The sequence below is a fragment of the Triturus cristatus genome, chromosome 12 (genome assembly GCF_964204655.1).
Source record: "Triturus cristatus chromosome 12, aTriCri1.1, whole genome shotgun sequence".
Lineage (NCBI taxonomy): Eukaryota > Metazoa > Chordata > Amphibia > Caudata > Salamandridae > Triturus > Triturus cristatus.
The window spans coordinates 74,652,483-74,665,651 of record NC_140595.1 but is presented as its reverse complement, the minus strand read 5'-3'; the positions used below and the strand labels follow the sequence as shown (position 1 = coordinate 74,665,651).

General features: G+C 39.5%; 1 protein-coding gene across 3 annotated transcripts in view; it reads left to right on the top strand.

Annotated features, from left to right (window-relative positions):
• LOC146772577 (tetraspanin-3-like) overlaps positions 1–12,876 on the top strand; it is a 46,783-nt gene extending 33,907 nt beyond the window's left edge. For all 3 annotated transcript variants that reach the window (XM_085636762.1, XM_085636761.1, XM_085636763.1), the window contains 3 exons: positions 3,724–3,876; positions 6,892–6,975; positions 12,260–12,876. In XM_085636762.1, coding sequence (XP_085492888.1) covers positions 3,724–3,876; positions 6,892–6,975; positions 12,260–12,346 — 324 coding nt within the window. In that variant the 3' untranslated portion in view covers positions 12,347–12,876. The remainder of the gene's footprint in view (positions 1–3,723; positions 3,877–6,891; positions 6,976–12,259) is intronic.
• Positions 12,877–13,169: the final 293 nt, after the last annotated feature.

The window sequence follows — 13,169 nt, the reverse complement described above, 5'->3', positions numbered from 1 at the left end:
GCCCATCGGAGCTCTTCCACCCCCCCCCCCCCCCCCCCGTAGTGGAAATACGTTTTTACCCCTAAAAGGCAGGGGGCATTTTTCTGCATAATGGCAGAGTGGCTATACAGATCAGATGCAAACACCTGGAGAGTACCAATGGAGATGGATCCATGTCTGTCAACAAATGAAAGCAGAAGTGATTAGAGAAGGTATGTGACCCATCCACCTACCAAGAAGTTAATACTTATTCATCCAGTCGCAAGTACTCTGTATTTATAAGTCAGTGATCCTCTGGGTACCCAGCATAAGGCATCACAACCAACCATAAATCGTTCCTAGCTCATCCTAGCTGTGCTTCTCAAGTGAGCGGGAGCATATGTGATAACCGCCCCCTTGAAGTATTAATAAAACAAGTCATGCAAAGACCAGATATGCGTCTGCTTCAGTTAGGCCAATAATAGTGATGGGCATGTGTTCTAAGAGACTAGCTATTTGGAGTTGGAGGCCATAGGGAGGTGTTGTGGATTGAGGCATCATTGTGCACATTCTGTAAACACAGCCTATGTTGGATTGACACTTGGGGAAAGTCAATTAATGCCTTTAGGTATCTCTGGCACTGGCTGGCTTGGAAATGAAATCGGCTCATAACAATGTAGATCTGTGAGAAGGCGCTTGCAGATACGGAAGGGGATAAACGGTAGAATTGTTGCACTTGCAGATTACTCAGACATGCACATGAACCTGAAATCCAGACTCCATGCACATGCCTACTTCATGGTCTCCATCGTTCCATGTTTGTCTGTGCCGCTTCCCTCTTTCATTTCCTGCTTCTTGGCAACTATCTCCCTGTCTGCAATGATCTCTTCGAACCATGCCATAACTTACTCTTTGTAAAGCCCTCCTACTCTACATATGTGGCCACAGGTGCAAGAACAAAGTAGTGTACGTGCTCAGATAAAATTATTCCCTCCCTGGGACATGTAACATGATATGTACAGTTGTCTGTAACCATACAGCAACCCAGTTTGTATCCAAGTGCTGTGTGACACATATATATATTTTTTTGTCCTTTGGAAAAATTCCCGTTGATCCCATTATTTGATTTCTGCAATTGCCGCAGGTGCAAGAACAAAGTAGTGTACATGGTCAGATAAAATAATCCCCCCCCCCCCCCCCTCCGGTTCATGTAATACGATATGTACAGTTGACTGTAACCATACAGCAAACCAAAGTGTATCCTCTTGTGCTGTGTGCAAACATCTATTTTTATGTCCTTTGGCAAAATAACCTTTTGTCCTGTTTAATTCTTATTTTAAATGTGTATATATTGTGTTGGATTTTTTTTTAGGTAACTTGTGCTTTTATGATCCATTTTAAACAGATTGAATAAAGCTGTGTGACTAACTGACTAACCTTTTATCCCGTTAGGCTGGTTTCTGCAATTGCTAACACCGGTGTTAACCATATAATAAAAAAAAGTTATGGAAGTTTTGCAGAGCTTTTTTCGAGTACCAGCCTTCTAATACTTGAAATAGGTATACATTTAATTTTAAACGGCAGCAACACGTTTATAACAACTTTCATTTCTTACAAATGTACAATAATGTTCTATTAATGAGCATTAATTGCAACCATTAATGTGCTTTGTCAAATATAGATTTATAATCTTGTACTTGTTTTTTTCCTGATTTGCATTCCACATATAATAATCCTCAAACTCACTCCAGTTAGGTTAAGTCTATGGTGCTAATGAACACCTTTGGCTGGTACATTTATACATTAAAACCGAGGAGTGGTGTGATGAAACCTGGAGGGTTTGAGAAAGAAAGAAAGGGAGTGACAAATAATAGAACCTTTTTTTTTCATGAAAGATGTGAATCAGATTGAAAGCATACTTGATGCTGGTCTAACATAACATAACGGGTGTATTTGTAAAGCGCACGATTACCCATAGGTGTCCTGGCGCTGACTAACAGATGTTTGTTACCCAACTCAATGGTACTCATTTTATCGACCTCCGATGGATGAAAGGCTGAGTGGACCCGCCGGGATTTGAACCTGTGACCATGAGGCCGAACACAGGCCCCTGCAGTGGCTGCTTTAGTCCACTGACCCACCAGACCCGGCTCAGTCTACAAGAGGATAAAACGTCTTCTGCTCAATTCTTTTAATTGGCGCCAATTGGTCCAATAAAACTAAGACTGAATTTGCCTCTGCCTGGTATCAGCAGCAAGATGAATGCATATAGAACCCATCCCCTTGAAATTGAATTCTGTAATGTACTCCCCGGGTTCATGGATGAAGCGTTCTAGAGTAACTTGATCAACAAAACGATGAGCATCTCTCTGGGGATGTCCTCCAGGCACACGAGAGGTGGTAAGACATTATCTACTCATCATTGGTCCTTAAATGTGGACCTATTCCTTGATACTAGAGGATACAGTAGGTCCTTCTGGGTTTCAGATGGGAAGTGGATGCTGAGCTCATGAGATTGCCTTTCTGTTCAGTTCGATACTAATGGTCTCATGACTGTATTTGTAGGAGATTAAATTCTTATTTGTGGTGGGTAACTACCCACCCCTCAAAATCGTAACCCTGAAAATCCTTCAATTAATTTAACCTGAGCTCAACCCTCTGGTAGCTATGACACAGAGCCGAAAGGCAACTTAGGGCAACGTGTCGCATATTTATGCAGTACCAAAACTCAGTCAAAATGCAAAACATAAAAAATCCTAAATCAAATTAGAATAAAAAGTAACATTTATGAAAAAAATGCAACCGGCTGAACCCAGAGATATGAGTTTTTGAAGGTTTAAATGGGAATAGTAACACAAAAATGGCCATGATAGTCTGGTTTCGGTAGAACCGTTGTAGGAGTGCTGTTATAAACTAACCAGGTGCTTCCTGGACAAAGAGTTTACTTTCTGACTTCAATCATTTAAGTTCAAATGCACCACGCAGTGCACTTCTGAAGCCCTTCAAGACTGGCACTTGGGATCTGAGTATCAGTCACAGGCCAAACAAGAGGGTTGAATTCAGGTCCAATTGAAACTAGGCAACTGGAGTGGCAGACCTAGGGCTCTTGTAGCGTGTCTATTTAGCTTTATCAGGATGTCAGCCTTATGCCCCTTGGAGTCCACTTCTTTGTTGTGAGGCCGGTCCAATCCTTCGAGGGTTCTGTTCAGGTCGCAGTTAATCCTCTTCTAATCTTCCTCCGGTTCAGGAGTGTACTGAAGTAGATGCCTGGAAGTGCCAGGTCTGTACCTAGCATGATCTAGCTGGTGGGAATGACTCCTGGCCATTCTCTAACCAATAGGATAAAAGTTTCTGGGGCCAACCCTACCTACTCTGGGCATTTTCAAGATGGCGGAAGTCTTCGAGCACACTAAATCTGATCGCTGGGGATATGTGGGGAGTGTACTATGGCATTCCAAGTGTCCTCTCACATCGAACACTAAAATCCGGTTTGAAGCAGCCACTGTACCACCAATGACCGAAGTCTGGAAGGACAAAAGCAGGGGTTTCAAGCATGACAGTTAATACACAAAGCATCCTGTTCACTACCTTTCAAGTGTGCCCCAGGTGATCTACGTAAGCCTAGCAGACCTGTAAAGCAGGATTTGACGCTACAGCAGGATTTGACTAACATCAAAGCAAAAAGTAAATGTCACTTTTTCAGTTTCGATTTTTAACTTTTGGTGTTATAATGCCTTTTATTTTTGTTTTCTCTTCTCCATGAAGCTTGAGTGCTGTGGGGTACGCAACTACACGGATTGGACTGATGTGCCCTGGCAACCCCATTCCATCAATGGAAGTGTTCCTGAAAGCTGTTGTATCAAATCTTATTCAAATTGTACAGGTGATATATCCTATCCGGAGTTCCTATATCGAGAGGTAAGTCTCTCCTCTTGCATTGTAAGCCTGGTTATCAATCATACTGAATAAATAAGACTAATGCTTATGTAAATATCTGGCATATCTTTTCAGATTCTGAGTTTATCATCCTCATTTGGGAACCACAAAATAGTAGACTAGAATATTTTAGGAGTTTACCTTGTATTTTTGGTGCTATTCATCTAAATATTATTCAGACCGCACCGTGCTCAAGTTTCCTAGGTTCATTTGCGAGTGTCTCATCCGTTCCAAGTTGATCATTCCATTATGGAACTTATAACCCGCATTGTATAAAAGGGTAACCTGGTCTATAAATTCCAGATTTCATAGATCACAAGCATTGGCAAAGTAAATGGGTCTTTCTTTTGGGACCTATTGGCATTGCCAAAGTTTTTTGTTGATGCTGTACAACACTGGTAAAAAGTAGAATCCGCAGAAAAGAAAAATGCGTCCTGACATGCGTGAATAGCCAATATGCATCATAATGCTACTGGTAACCGGTCATTCAGGGGCTCGTTCATGTGAGTTGCATGCTTGTGCTCTTGCATCACCACACAGTCGCTACATACGCCTCTAATGAATTCATTTTCCTTACTTTTTGCAAACTGATACAAGATGGTGGACACCACTTGATGTAGTGAATAAAACAAAAACCATTTCAGCAAGTACATCAGCCTGCCAGCAGGGTCTTCCAATAAATGTGGAGAAAACAAATTATTGGTACTTAAATAAAAGTACGTCCGGGTTGGTGAAGAAAGAATAGTGGTGTAGAAAGCAGCATATTAGTGGAGTGATGCAGAGTACGGCGGGAATTTGGTGGTGGGAGCATGACACAAGAGGATGAGAGTTGGGAACCTTATGAACTCTCAGAGTACTTGGCTAGGAATTAAAACCTATTTCCCTAAAAGTGAGCAGTGAAGCGGTATGTCAGCCAATCAAAAGCCTTGTAAAGATACTATGCTTAATGGGAAGAGCTAAAATAAGAAGGGGAAGTAAAGGCATCATAGAAGAATCGAGGAAATCAGAGTGACCAGGCCAGCCAATGGAACTGGGGACTCCGAGCCTACTGTAAGTTTTTGGGATAGTCCACAAGAGGCCATTCAAAACCAGACTTCTAAAGGTAGACAAGACCTAAAAATCAGGACTGGATAGGCTATCCATTTCTGCACCTGGGAAACATGATGGGCATGAAACCACAAAACGTCTTGTACTATTACATGTGGTACAAGCCACAGTAAAATGTGCACCTATTTGTAAGCCCTCTGTCAAGTTACAAAAATGGGTATGAAATACAAAGGTTAGAGTTCAACAACAAATTCAAATTATCATGGAATTTTTTCCAAAATTGTTCTGCAACTGTATCTTTAACCAACTGCAGACATACTTTGAAGAAAACTACGTTTTGTGAATTTGTCAAGTATTCACACCCAGGGGAAGTTGGAGCTTTAACGGAAGCTTCTCTGATTATTCTCACCACTAAACATATCTTGCTGCTAAATGACATCAATAGACCACAGAGGTCTCAATGCACTTTGCATTGTGGGAATGGTGCAAAAGGGCAGTGGTGTTGACCCTAGGCCCGAACATGCCCAAACTTTTAAACTATAACCGAATACCCTTAACCTTCCTCCACCCCCCCACCCCCCCAACACATGTACAACTAGCGTGTGGGAAGTTAAATGAGCTGTGACATAATGGAGTAGCTTGGGGGTACTCTAGTTGTAATTATTTACCCCCAGTAAAGAAAATTTACCAGCGGCGCACAATCACCTGTGGCATGGGGATTTAGTCTTGGTGGGTGATGTAATAGTATAAAGGTCATCTCCCTTGCAGCAAAGAAAGGCTCACTGGAGAGGAAGAGGGTAGGTATAAGGGAAGGGGCACACTGCAGATTTACTTGCATAACTGCTTTCGTTATAGCTTGTTCATTTGTGATGTGGGGACCTCTACTTTTGAATTGGCAATTGGACCCAGGCCTTTATCTCTGCCCGTTTGAAGTAAAAGAACTGATGATGACTTCATCACCCTAATAGGCGGAGACTCCAACCCAACCTATATGTATTTGCTTTATTTACGGCATGTCTGAGTTGAGACTTTTTACTTGAATGTTGTACAACCAAGTCTGTTTTTTTTTTTTGTTTTTTTTGGTTACATGTTTTCTATTTTACACTTTTTTTTTTTTTTTTTGTCATTGTGGTGTTTTACTTGTTTAACAAGCATTTTTTTTATTCAGTTATTCTTGCATCACCATAACCAGTTTAACATTTAAAAAATGATGGATTTGAGTATCTCATTGCAATGTTTGTAAGATGAATTGTGTAGACATTGGTGTGGTTTGTTTATTTATTTTATTTTTTATTTTTTTGGGTTTGTTCCTTAATTTATTTACTATGGAACCACTGGTCTTGTGCCCATACTTACCCGGGTTCTTCAGTTCTTAATTTGGTGCAGACTAGTTTGGCAATAAGCCATAGGAAACACACAGTGCTGTTAGATACTACAGTCTACTGTACCTTTGGTGCCATGTAGACAAAGACAGGCCAAGCAGTTAAAACCGCTGTCGTGGTCACAATAAAATGGAATACGTTACAGTGCATTCACAGTTCTCCAGTCACTTGTATACTGGGGCGACTTGGTCTTCGGTGGGATAATTATCCAAGACCATGGTAAGAGGTTTCCATGCCAGTTGTAAATCCTACATCAGTGTGTGGTGTTTTTTTTTTTTTTTTTTTTTAATTTTTGCACAAATGTTTTAACTGCACCAATTATCCTGCCAGAAACGTTTGTTGTGTTAGAATTCTTGTAATGTTCTACAAGATCTAGAAGCATTGGGTCCCAATTTAAAGTGCCCTGGTCAATTCTGATATATATGTAACTCCATTTATGTTGAAAATATTCATTTGACACAGGAATTATTAATGAGCTTCAGATGATATTGTTACATTTTTATGTTCTACACATCGATGCATGCAAGCACAGCCATTTTTTAAAATTAGATTTTTTTTTTTTCTGCAGGGTTGTCAAGGAACGCTTCACCAAAAACTGCAGCGCTTCCTGAAATACATCTGCTGGGGCTCCATTGGGGCAATTGCGGTGGAGGTAGGAGTAGAAGGTGGAATTGTGGCTGTTGCATGTGACTCTTGGCAGATATTTCAATGAAATGTTAAACCGCAAGTTATCGGTCTTGGGAGATTTTCAGTTTATTGTGCACATGTTTGTATGTTGTTCCCCCCATTCCAACCTCAGTATTTTCTTTCATATTTATTCCCACTCACAACCACATCCTCCCTTACAATAACATCTAGCTTATTTGGAAGAATAAGCGTTGCTCTGACACCTCAAAATATTGAATTTTTTTATTTTTGCCAATTAATGTTTAGCACAGAATGTATCCAGTCACTCCCCAAACTGTTCTACAAACAAAATGAAGTTGGTGAATGGTATTGGCTTCTCTTTGGAAACTATCTTTTACATAACTAAGTCAGCTGCTAACACTTGAAGCATTCGGATATGCCTCTGCTTAGAAAGACTACTTTGGTCAACATAGCAAACACCTGGATTTTGGAAACCATTCCATATACATTCAAAGTTTTTACCACACTATGTATGGAATAAAGATCTCGCAATGATCTGTTGGCGTAAGACATCGATAGCATATGGACACAAATGAAATGGAAAGAGAAGCAGTTCTAAAACTTATTATGGCCTTGCGAGTAAGGTGTCTGATTATGTTAATGGTGGAGACCTCTATTCTGCAGAAAATCCTATTACCACACTGAAGCACACAATTAAACTGATTCCAACTAATATAACAATTGAAGATGCCTAAGTTCCCCTCTCTTCCTTCTCCTGATAACTACCTTTACCAGTGTTTGGTAGGAACGCCCGGTCAGCTCAGTTGGCTGTTGATCGTAAGGGTAAATAAAAGCAAGACTGACACTACAAGAGAGACTAGTCTCCTACACAATACTGTAAACAAGCATTTGTAAATCCAGTAGGTCTAGCATGGTCAGTCTGTCCCGGTCCACAATAAAAAATTTTTAAAAAAATGGTAGGTTTTTGGACAACAATATTGAGGAAAGATGGCAGGCCCTCGTCAATCAAACAAATCGGCTAAAAGCAAAAATATTTTTGGCCCCAGAAAGCACCCTTTATCGTAACAGTCCCTGGTACGGAAGGGAACTACTTTGTACTTCTTGTAAATTGAGCGTGGTGGTCACTGAAAGAGAAGTTAACCAGTGGCTGAAGTGGGCTGACCGACTGCCCCTTGATGTATGCTGTAATGGGAGGAAGAAAAACGTGACTGACAATAGCAGACGAGGAACACTGGCTAAACATTCTTATAAGTAACTGTACAAATAATTTTAGTAAAATCCAAGGGTCTTTGCTTATTATGCCAGACCAAAATTGAAGCCATCAAGAACCTAATTACCTTTTTGATAAGCTGGCCATCTCCTCTCAAGGACAAACCTATTACTTGCAGTACTATTTAATTGCTAAATGCAACACAGCAATATTCGGTAGATCATGGGAGGAACACAAAAGGGATGAAGAGTTGACCCAAGAAAGATCAAATGTAGTGCCATTGCTCCTTTTGTGGTACCATATGTGTCATTCAAGGTACTTAAGAATGCTTGCAATGTGTAGCGTAACAGGGATGTTTACTTCTGCCTTGCATAAAAAGGAAAACATGAAACAGACCTTTTCCAACATGTGCATGTCCTAGAACCACATGAACAATTGTCATCATTGGAGTTACCAATATTCCTTTCTGTCTATTTCAACTTCTATTCTCCAAATTTAATTAAATGGAGATTACAACCTATTATCAGTTTAGTGTGACAAAAATATTTAAGGTCGTCGTCTGCACTGTAATAGTTAATTTTCTGTATTTATCTGACTTTTTGTCTCTGGGTAATGCTTGCTTTGAACCTTCTTATGGGTTTGTGTTACACTTAAATGCATTTATGTATCAAACCTATTAACTTTTAGGATTTGACCATACATTGGACCTACTTTAACCCCACAAATACGTTAGCGCGATTCATTACATAAACTAGCAGAGTAATTCTGTGGGTTGTGCTGAACCTGTTAATGCCTAATACAGTGACTAGGACAAAGTACTTGTAGCTCATGAAGCCAAGCTGCCTGCCTTTCAAGATATGCTCATTAAGTGCAGTTATCCTGTCCGGTGGTACTTTCAAAATGTATTGGCCTGATTAGCCTAAATCCAATACATTGAAGTGCAGAGTAAACTATTGCTAGTCCCATACTGTCAATATCCATCCGATTAACCACTTTATTACTGGGTGCTGTCAGTGACCGGTTATTCATCCATCCTACATCTCTTCAATTCTCGTTAGCATACTGGTAGCAAAATGGATCCTGCCACCCTCTAACCAATTGCTGAGTTTGTTCCTAATAGAAAGTATTGCAAGGGCAAAATGATTCATCACCACGTATCTGGCTGTGGAGATGAGAAAATGTCCCTGATGAGTAGACTAAGGAGGGCCCTGGGCAAGCCTTAAAAAAATAACTACACTAAGATCTTTTATTCTCCTGTGGTTTCATTGTCTCCATATCGCAGCTTTCTTCTTTTCCTCAAGACTAGCAAACCTGCAATCCATTTTCTAAATATCACTTCATGTACCTTAGCCAGTCCACTGTTGTCCTGACCAGTGGAGGTGTGCATACTCGCCCGCACAAGATATTAGCCAATGAGCAACATACGAGACAATAAGTAGGCTTCATTTTATCAGTACTATATTATTGCAACCTATATTTGGATTGCTAAGATACATATTTTTGTTTTTCTTATTATTTTGTTCGGTTTAATTTGTTAATATACATTACTCAATGTAAAAACATTTATAATACTGTAAAGGAGAAAATGGAAAAAATGCCCTACTATAAACTTGGTTTTTCAATGGTATTTTCCTAATCTGGTCTATTTTTCTTTTGTATATTAGGCAGAATGGGGCAGTGGGGGAGGCAACACATCAGTCCGTAGTTCCCACTCTTTGCTTTTTAGGTCGAGCCTAGGCAGCACACACTGTCTTTGAGACATGCTGTAACTCCTCTGTGGGCTTCGAGCATGCCCATTATTTTTCATTTGTTCTTTGGTGTGCCATTCGGAAAGGCATGGTTTTCAGTGTTTTATTATCTTGATTTGTCCTTCCTTTTGGTGTTTGGTTCCCTCCCATGGCTACTGGCCCTTTTACATGTAGTCGTTCCCTTCTATCTATTCTGTTACCTTCGCACTATATTTTTGTATTTTTGTTTCGGCTCGTTTTTCTTTTAGTCGCTGTGCTTCGTTGCAGTATGTATTTCAAACATGCAACACACTTAAAGTTTTGTTCAGTTGCTCCGAATTTCAGTGGTGTATTTTAAAGGCGCATACACTTTTTGTTATTTTTCTTTTGTTTTACATCATTGTTTATTTAGGGTAATCCCCCCCCCCCATACTTTTCAGTCACGCGAGTGAAACCTACAGGTAATATGTATATCACATACGTTTACTGTGTTCTTTTTTGGATACACAATTTTCCTGTACAGATTGCTACCTCTGCACCCAACTTTACAAGGTTTTTAATCAATCCCGATGTTTCTGACTTCTCTTACTAAGATGGCGACATTTGCATTTTAATTTTCACTTAGGTTAGTCCTTTTTCTATTGCCAAGCGATTCCACTATTTAAACGCATTATCATGGCGTTCTAGCAGCACGCTGAAGAAGCCATTTCCGTGGTTTCACATATTTTTGGTACATCCCTACCTGTACTTTAATAATTTTTCCCTTTTTTTTTTTTTTTTTTTTTTTTTTTTTTTTTACGCTAGAAATGGACCAGTCCCAGAAAATTGTGATGGGATTGGTCCTGACTTAGGCCCCTGCAAATGTTCATTTAAATAAACGTTAAGCAATAATTGCCTCACTTGGACCCAGGTGCCAAAACCCTGCTGTGTATTTGCCAATTGAGCCACGCTATTGCACCTTTTTTACAATATAGTGAAATGCAAATATTTTTGTAATCGTTTTCCATGTTATTTAGACATTTTTCTGTTGTGCCCTTAGAGTGGTGTTGCCTCCAACTAGTACAAACAATTGCTGGATCCACTCAAAGCTAATTTTAAAACTGACACAAAAGCTGTTTTCTCCCACTTAACCGCTAGCACCAGGATTTATACATGGCTTTGTGCATCAGCATAGATTCCTGGACGTGTGTTGAGCTCTTGCACTGTGAAAAAAATTTAAGTAACTTTCAGTGAGCAATTTTGTCTCTGTATGGGTTGATACTGTGACTGATTACCCCAATTTCAAGCTAAAACCCCAATAATGTTTATTCCATTGAAGTTGGTTCCCTCTGTGTGCCTGCAATGGTCCCCCCCCCCCCCCCAGGGAGCCATGCCAAGAGTTTCAGGCATTATTTGGTTCTTTCCTAGCAGCACACATTCTACTGATTCCCCTTGATCGGTGCAAATTGCAGGCATCCTGTTAAAAAGCCTTGAAGTTTGTCTAATGCTGCAAACTGTAAAAATGTGCATTCCGTTTCATTCCACTTCATGGTTGGTTAGAACACATGCTCCTAGCCCACAGTATGAAGCTTTTGAAATAGTGTGTGCAATATGCATCCATTTGCCACCGCTGAAGGTGTTTTTGGATAATTAGATTTATTTACACAACAAGAAAACAGTAAATAGTTTTTTTGTTATAATTTGATTTCCCTTATAACATTTGTATAATTGAATACCTTACTGCATGCTCCTGCACAGGAGCCGGAGTGCGAGGTAAATCATTGGCCTGGTGCATTAATGGACCAGGCATGCATTGGCACCGCTATATAGCACCGGCTCTACATTGAACGCTTGTCACTCTGTGATTGATTTGTAAGAAACGTAGGTACAGGGACACAATGTTTTCTAAAACACTGCGGGTTGCACTGCCACATACAGAAAGCATCAAAGGCACCCATGTGACATTAGTTTGCCGGCTTCTTCACTAGGGGATCTTTTAGAAATATTTGTATGCCAATGTTTGTCATTAGTTTATTTTAAAAACAATCAACACTTTTTTCATAAAATTATAATTGGAGCTATAACACAACCCTCCTTATGGAACAGAAAGCTGGGCAGTGATTTCATCTTTCCATTTCAATCTGAACACAAAATGCCCTCTATTTTCTAAGATGTAAACCGAACTGTTCAAAAGTAATTTTTCTGAAAGTTATACTGTGAAAACACAGTAACCCTTGATATGTTTTAAATAAGCCATTGTGGTCAATAAAAAAAAAAAATACATGTTTGGAAAACATGTATAAAAGTGATGTGTTTATTGGTTTAGGTATGTATAGGTTTCTTACTTGCAGTATTTTTATTTTGTTTTTTAGATTCTGGCAGCATTGATTGATTGTGTACTGATGGGAAGGCAGTCGCTTCAAGACTACAGGATTCTTGACTCTGAAACGTTTGCTTAAATATGAAAAAAAACTATATTGAAGATGTCTTTGGATCCACCAGTCGGAAAAGATTGCAACGGTCCACCAGTGTCTGTGACGAATATTTACACATGATCTTCAAACCAGAGTTGCAGAGGACCGATTTATTTCTACCTCTCCTTCAGATTTTCAAGGCTGTTTGGACAATCCTAATCTCTTTGTTCGTCAAAGGACTTGATAAGTGAAGTAACATTAAGCAAAATTATGCACTTAAGTTTCTGTTGTATTTTAAATCCATGTACTTTTTTTTTTTTTATATTGATATATTTTTTCATTCGACTATATGCATTTTTCTTTTGTCTTCAGTTGCATTCTCTTAAGTTTTAGGTGTGATTTATCTTTCACTAACCTAATTTCAAATCAGCCTATGAAACTTCTTCTGCAAAATGTATACAAGTAATATCAAAGAAGTGTAATAAGAATGATGAGTATCAAAGGGAATGATAGGTGATTGGTTACAGGAATTAAACTGGCCTGTATGTAATAACGGGCATTTGATTCCTAGAAAACTGTGTGCTCTCTGTTTATTTTGTGCAGTTGTTCGTGATCGCTTTTAAAAATAATGTTTTGTTAGTTTAGGTGAAATGTCTAATCTGCACTGTGAATATGATCCACACTTCCCAGTACCCATTTTATTAGCTTTGAGAATTGCCTTGGTTTTCAAAGCAATCTGGTGACCTTTTTCAAACACTACATCTCATCTTGACCATAAGTCAAACTACAACCAAATCTGGCAGCGGAGGAGCAGTGTCTAAGAATACGATATCCACCAGAACCGCCTAGACTTCTCAGAGTGGCAATC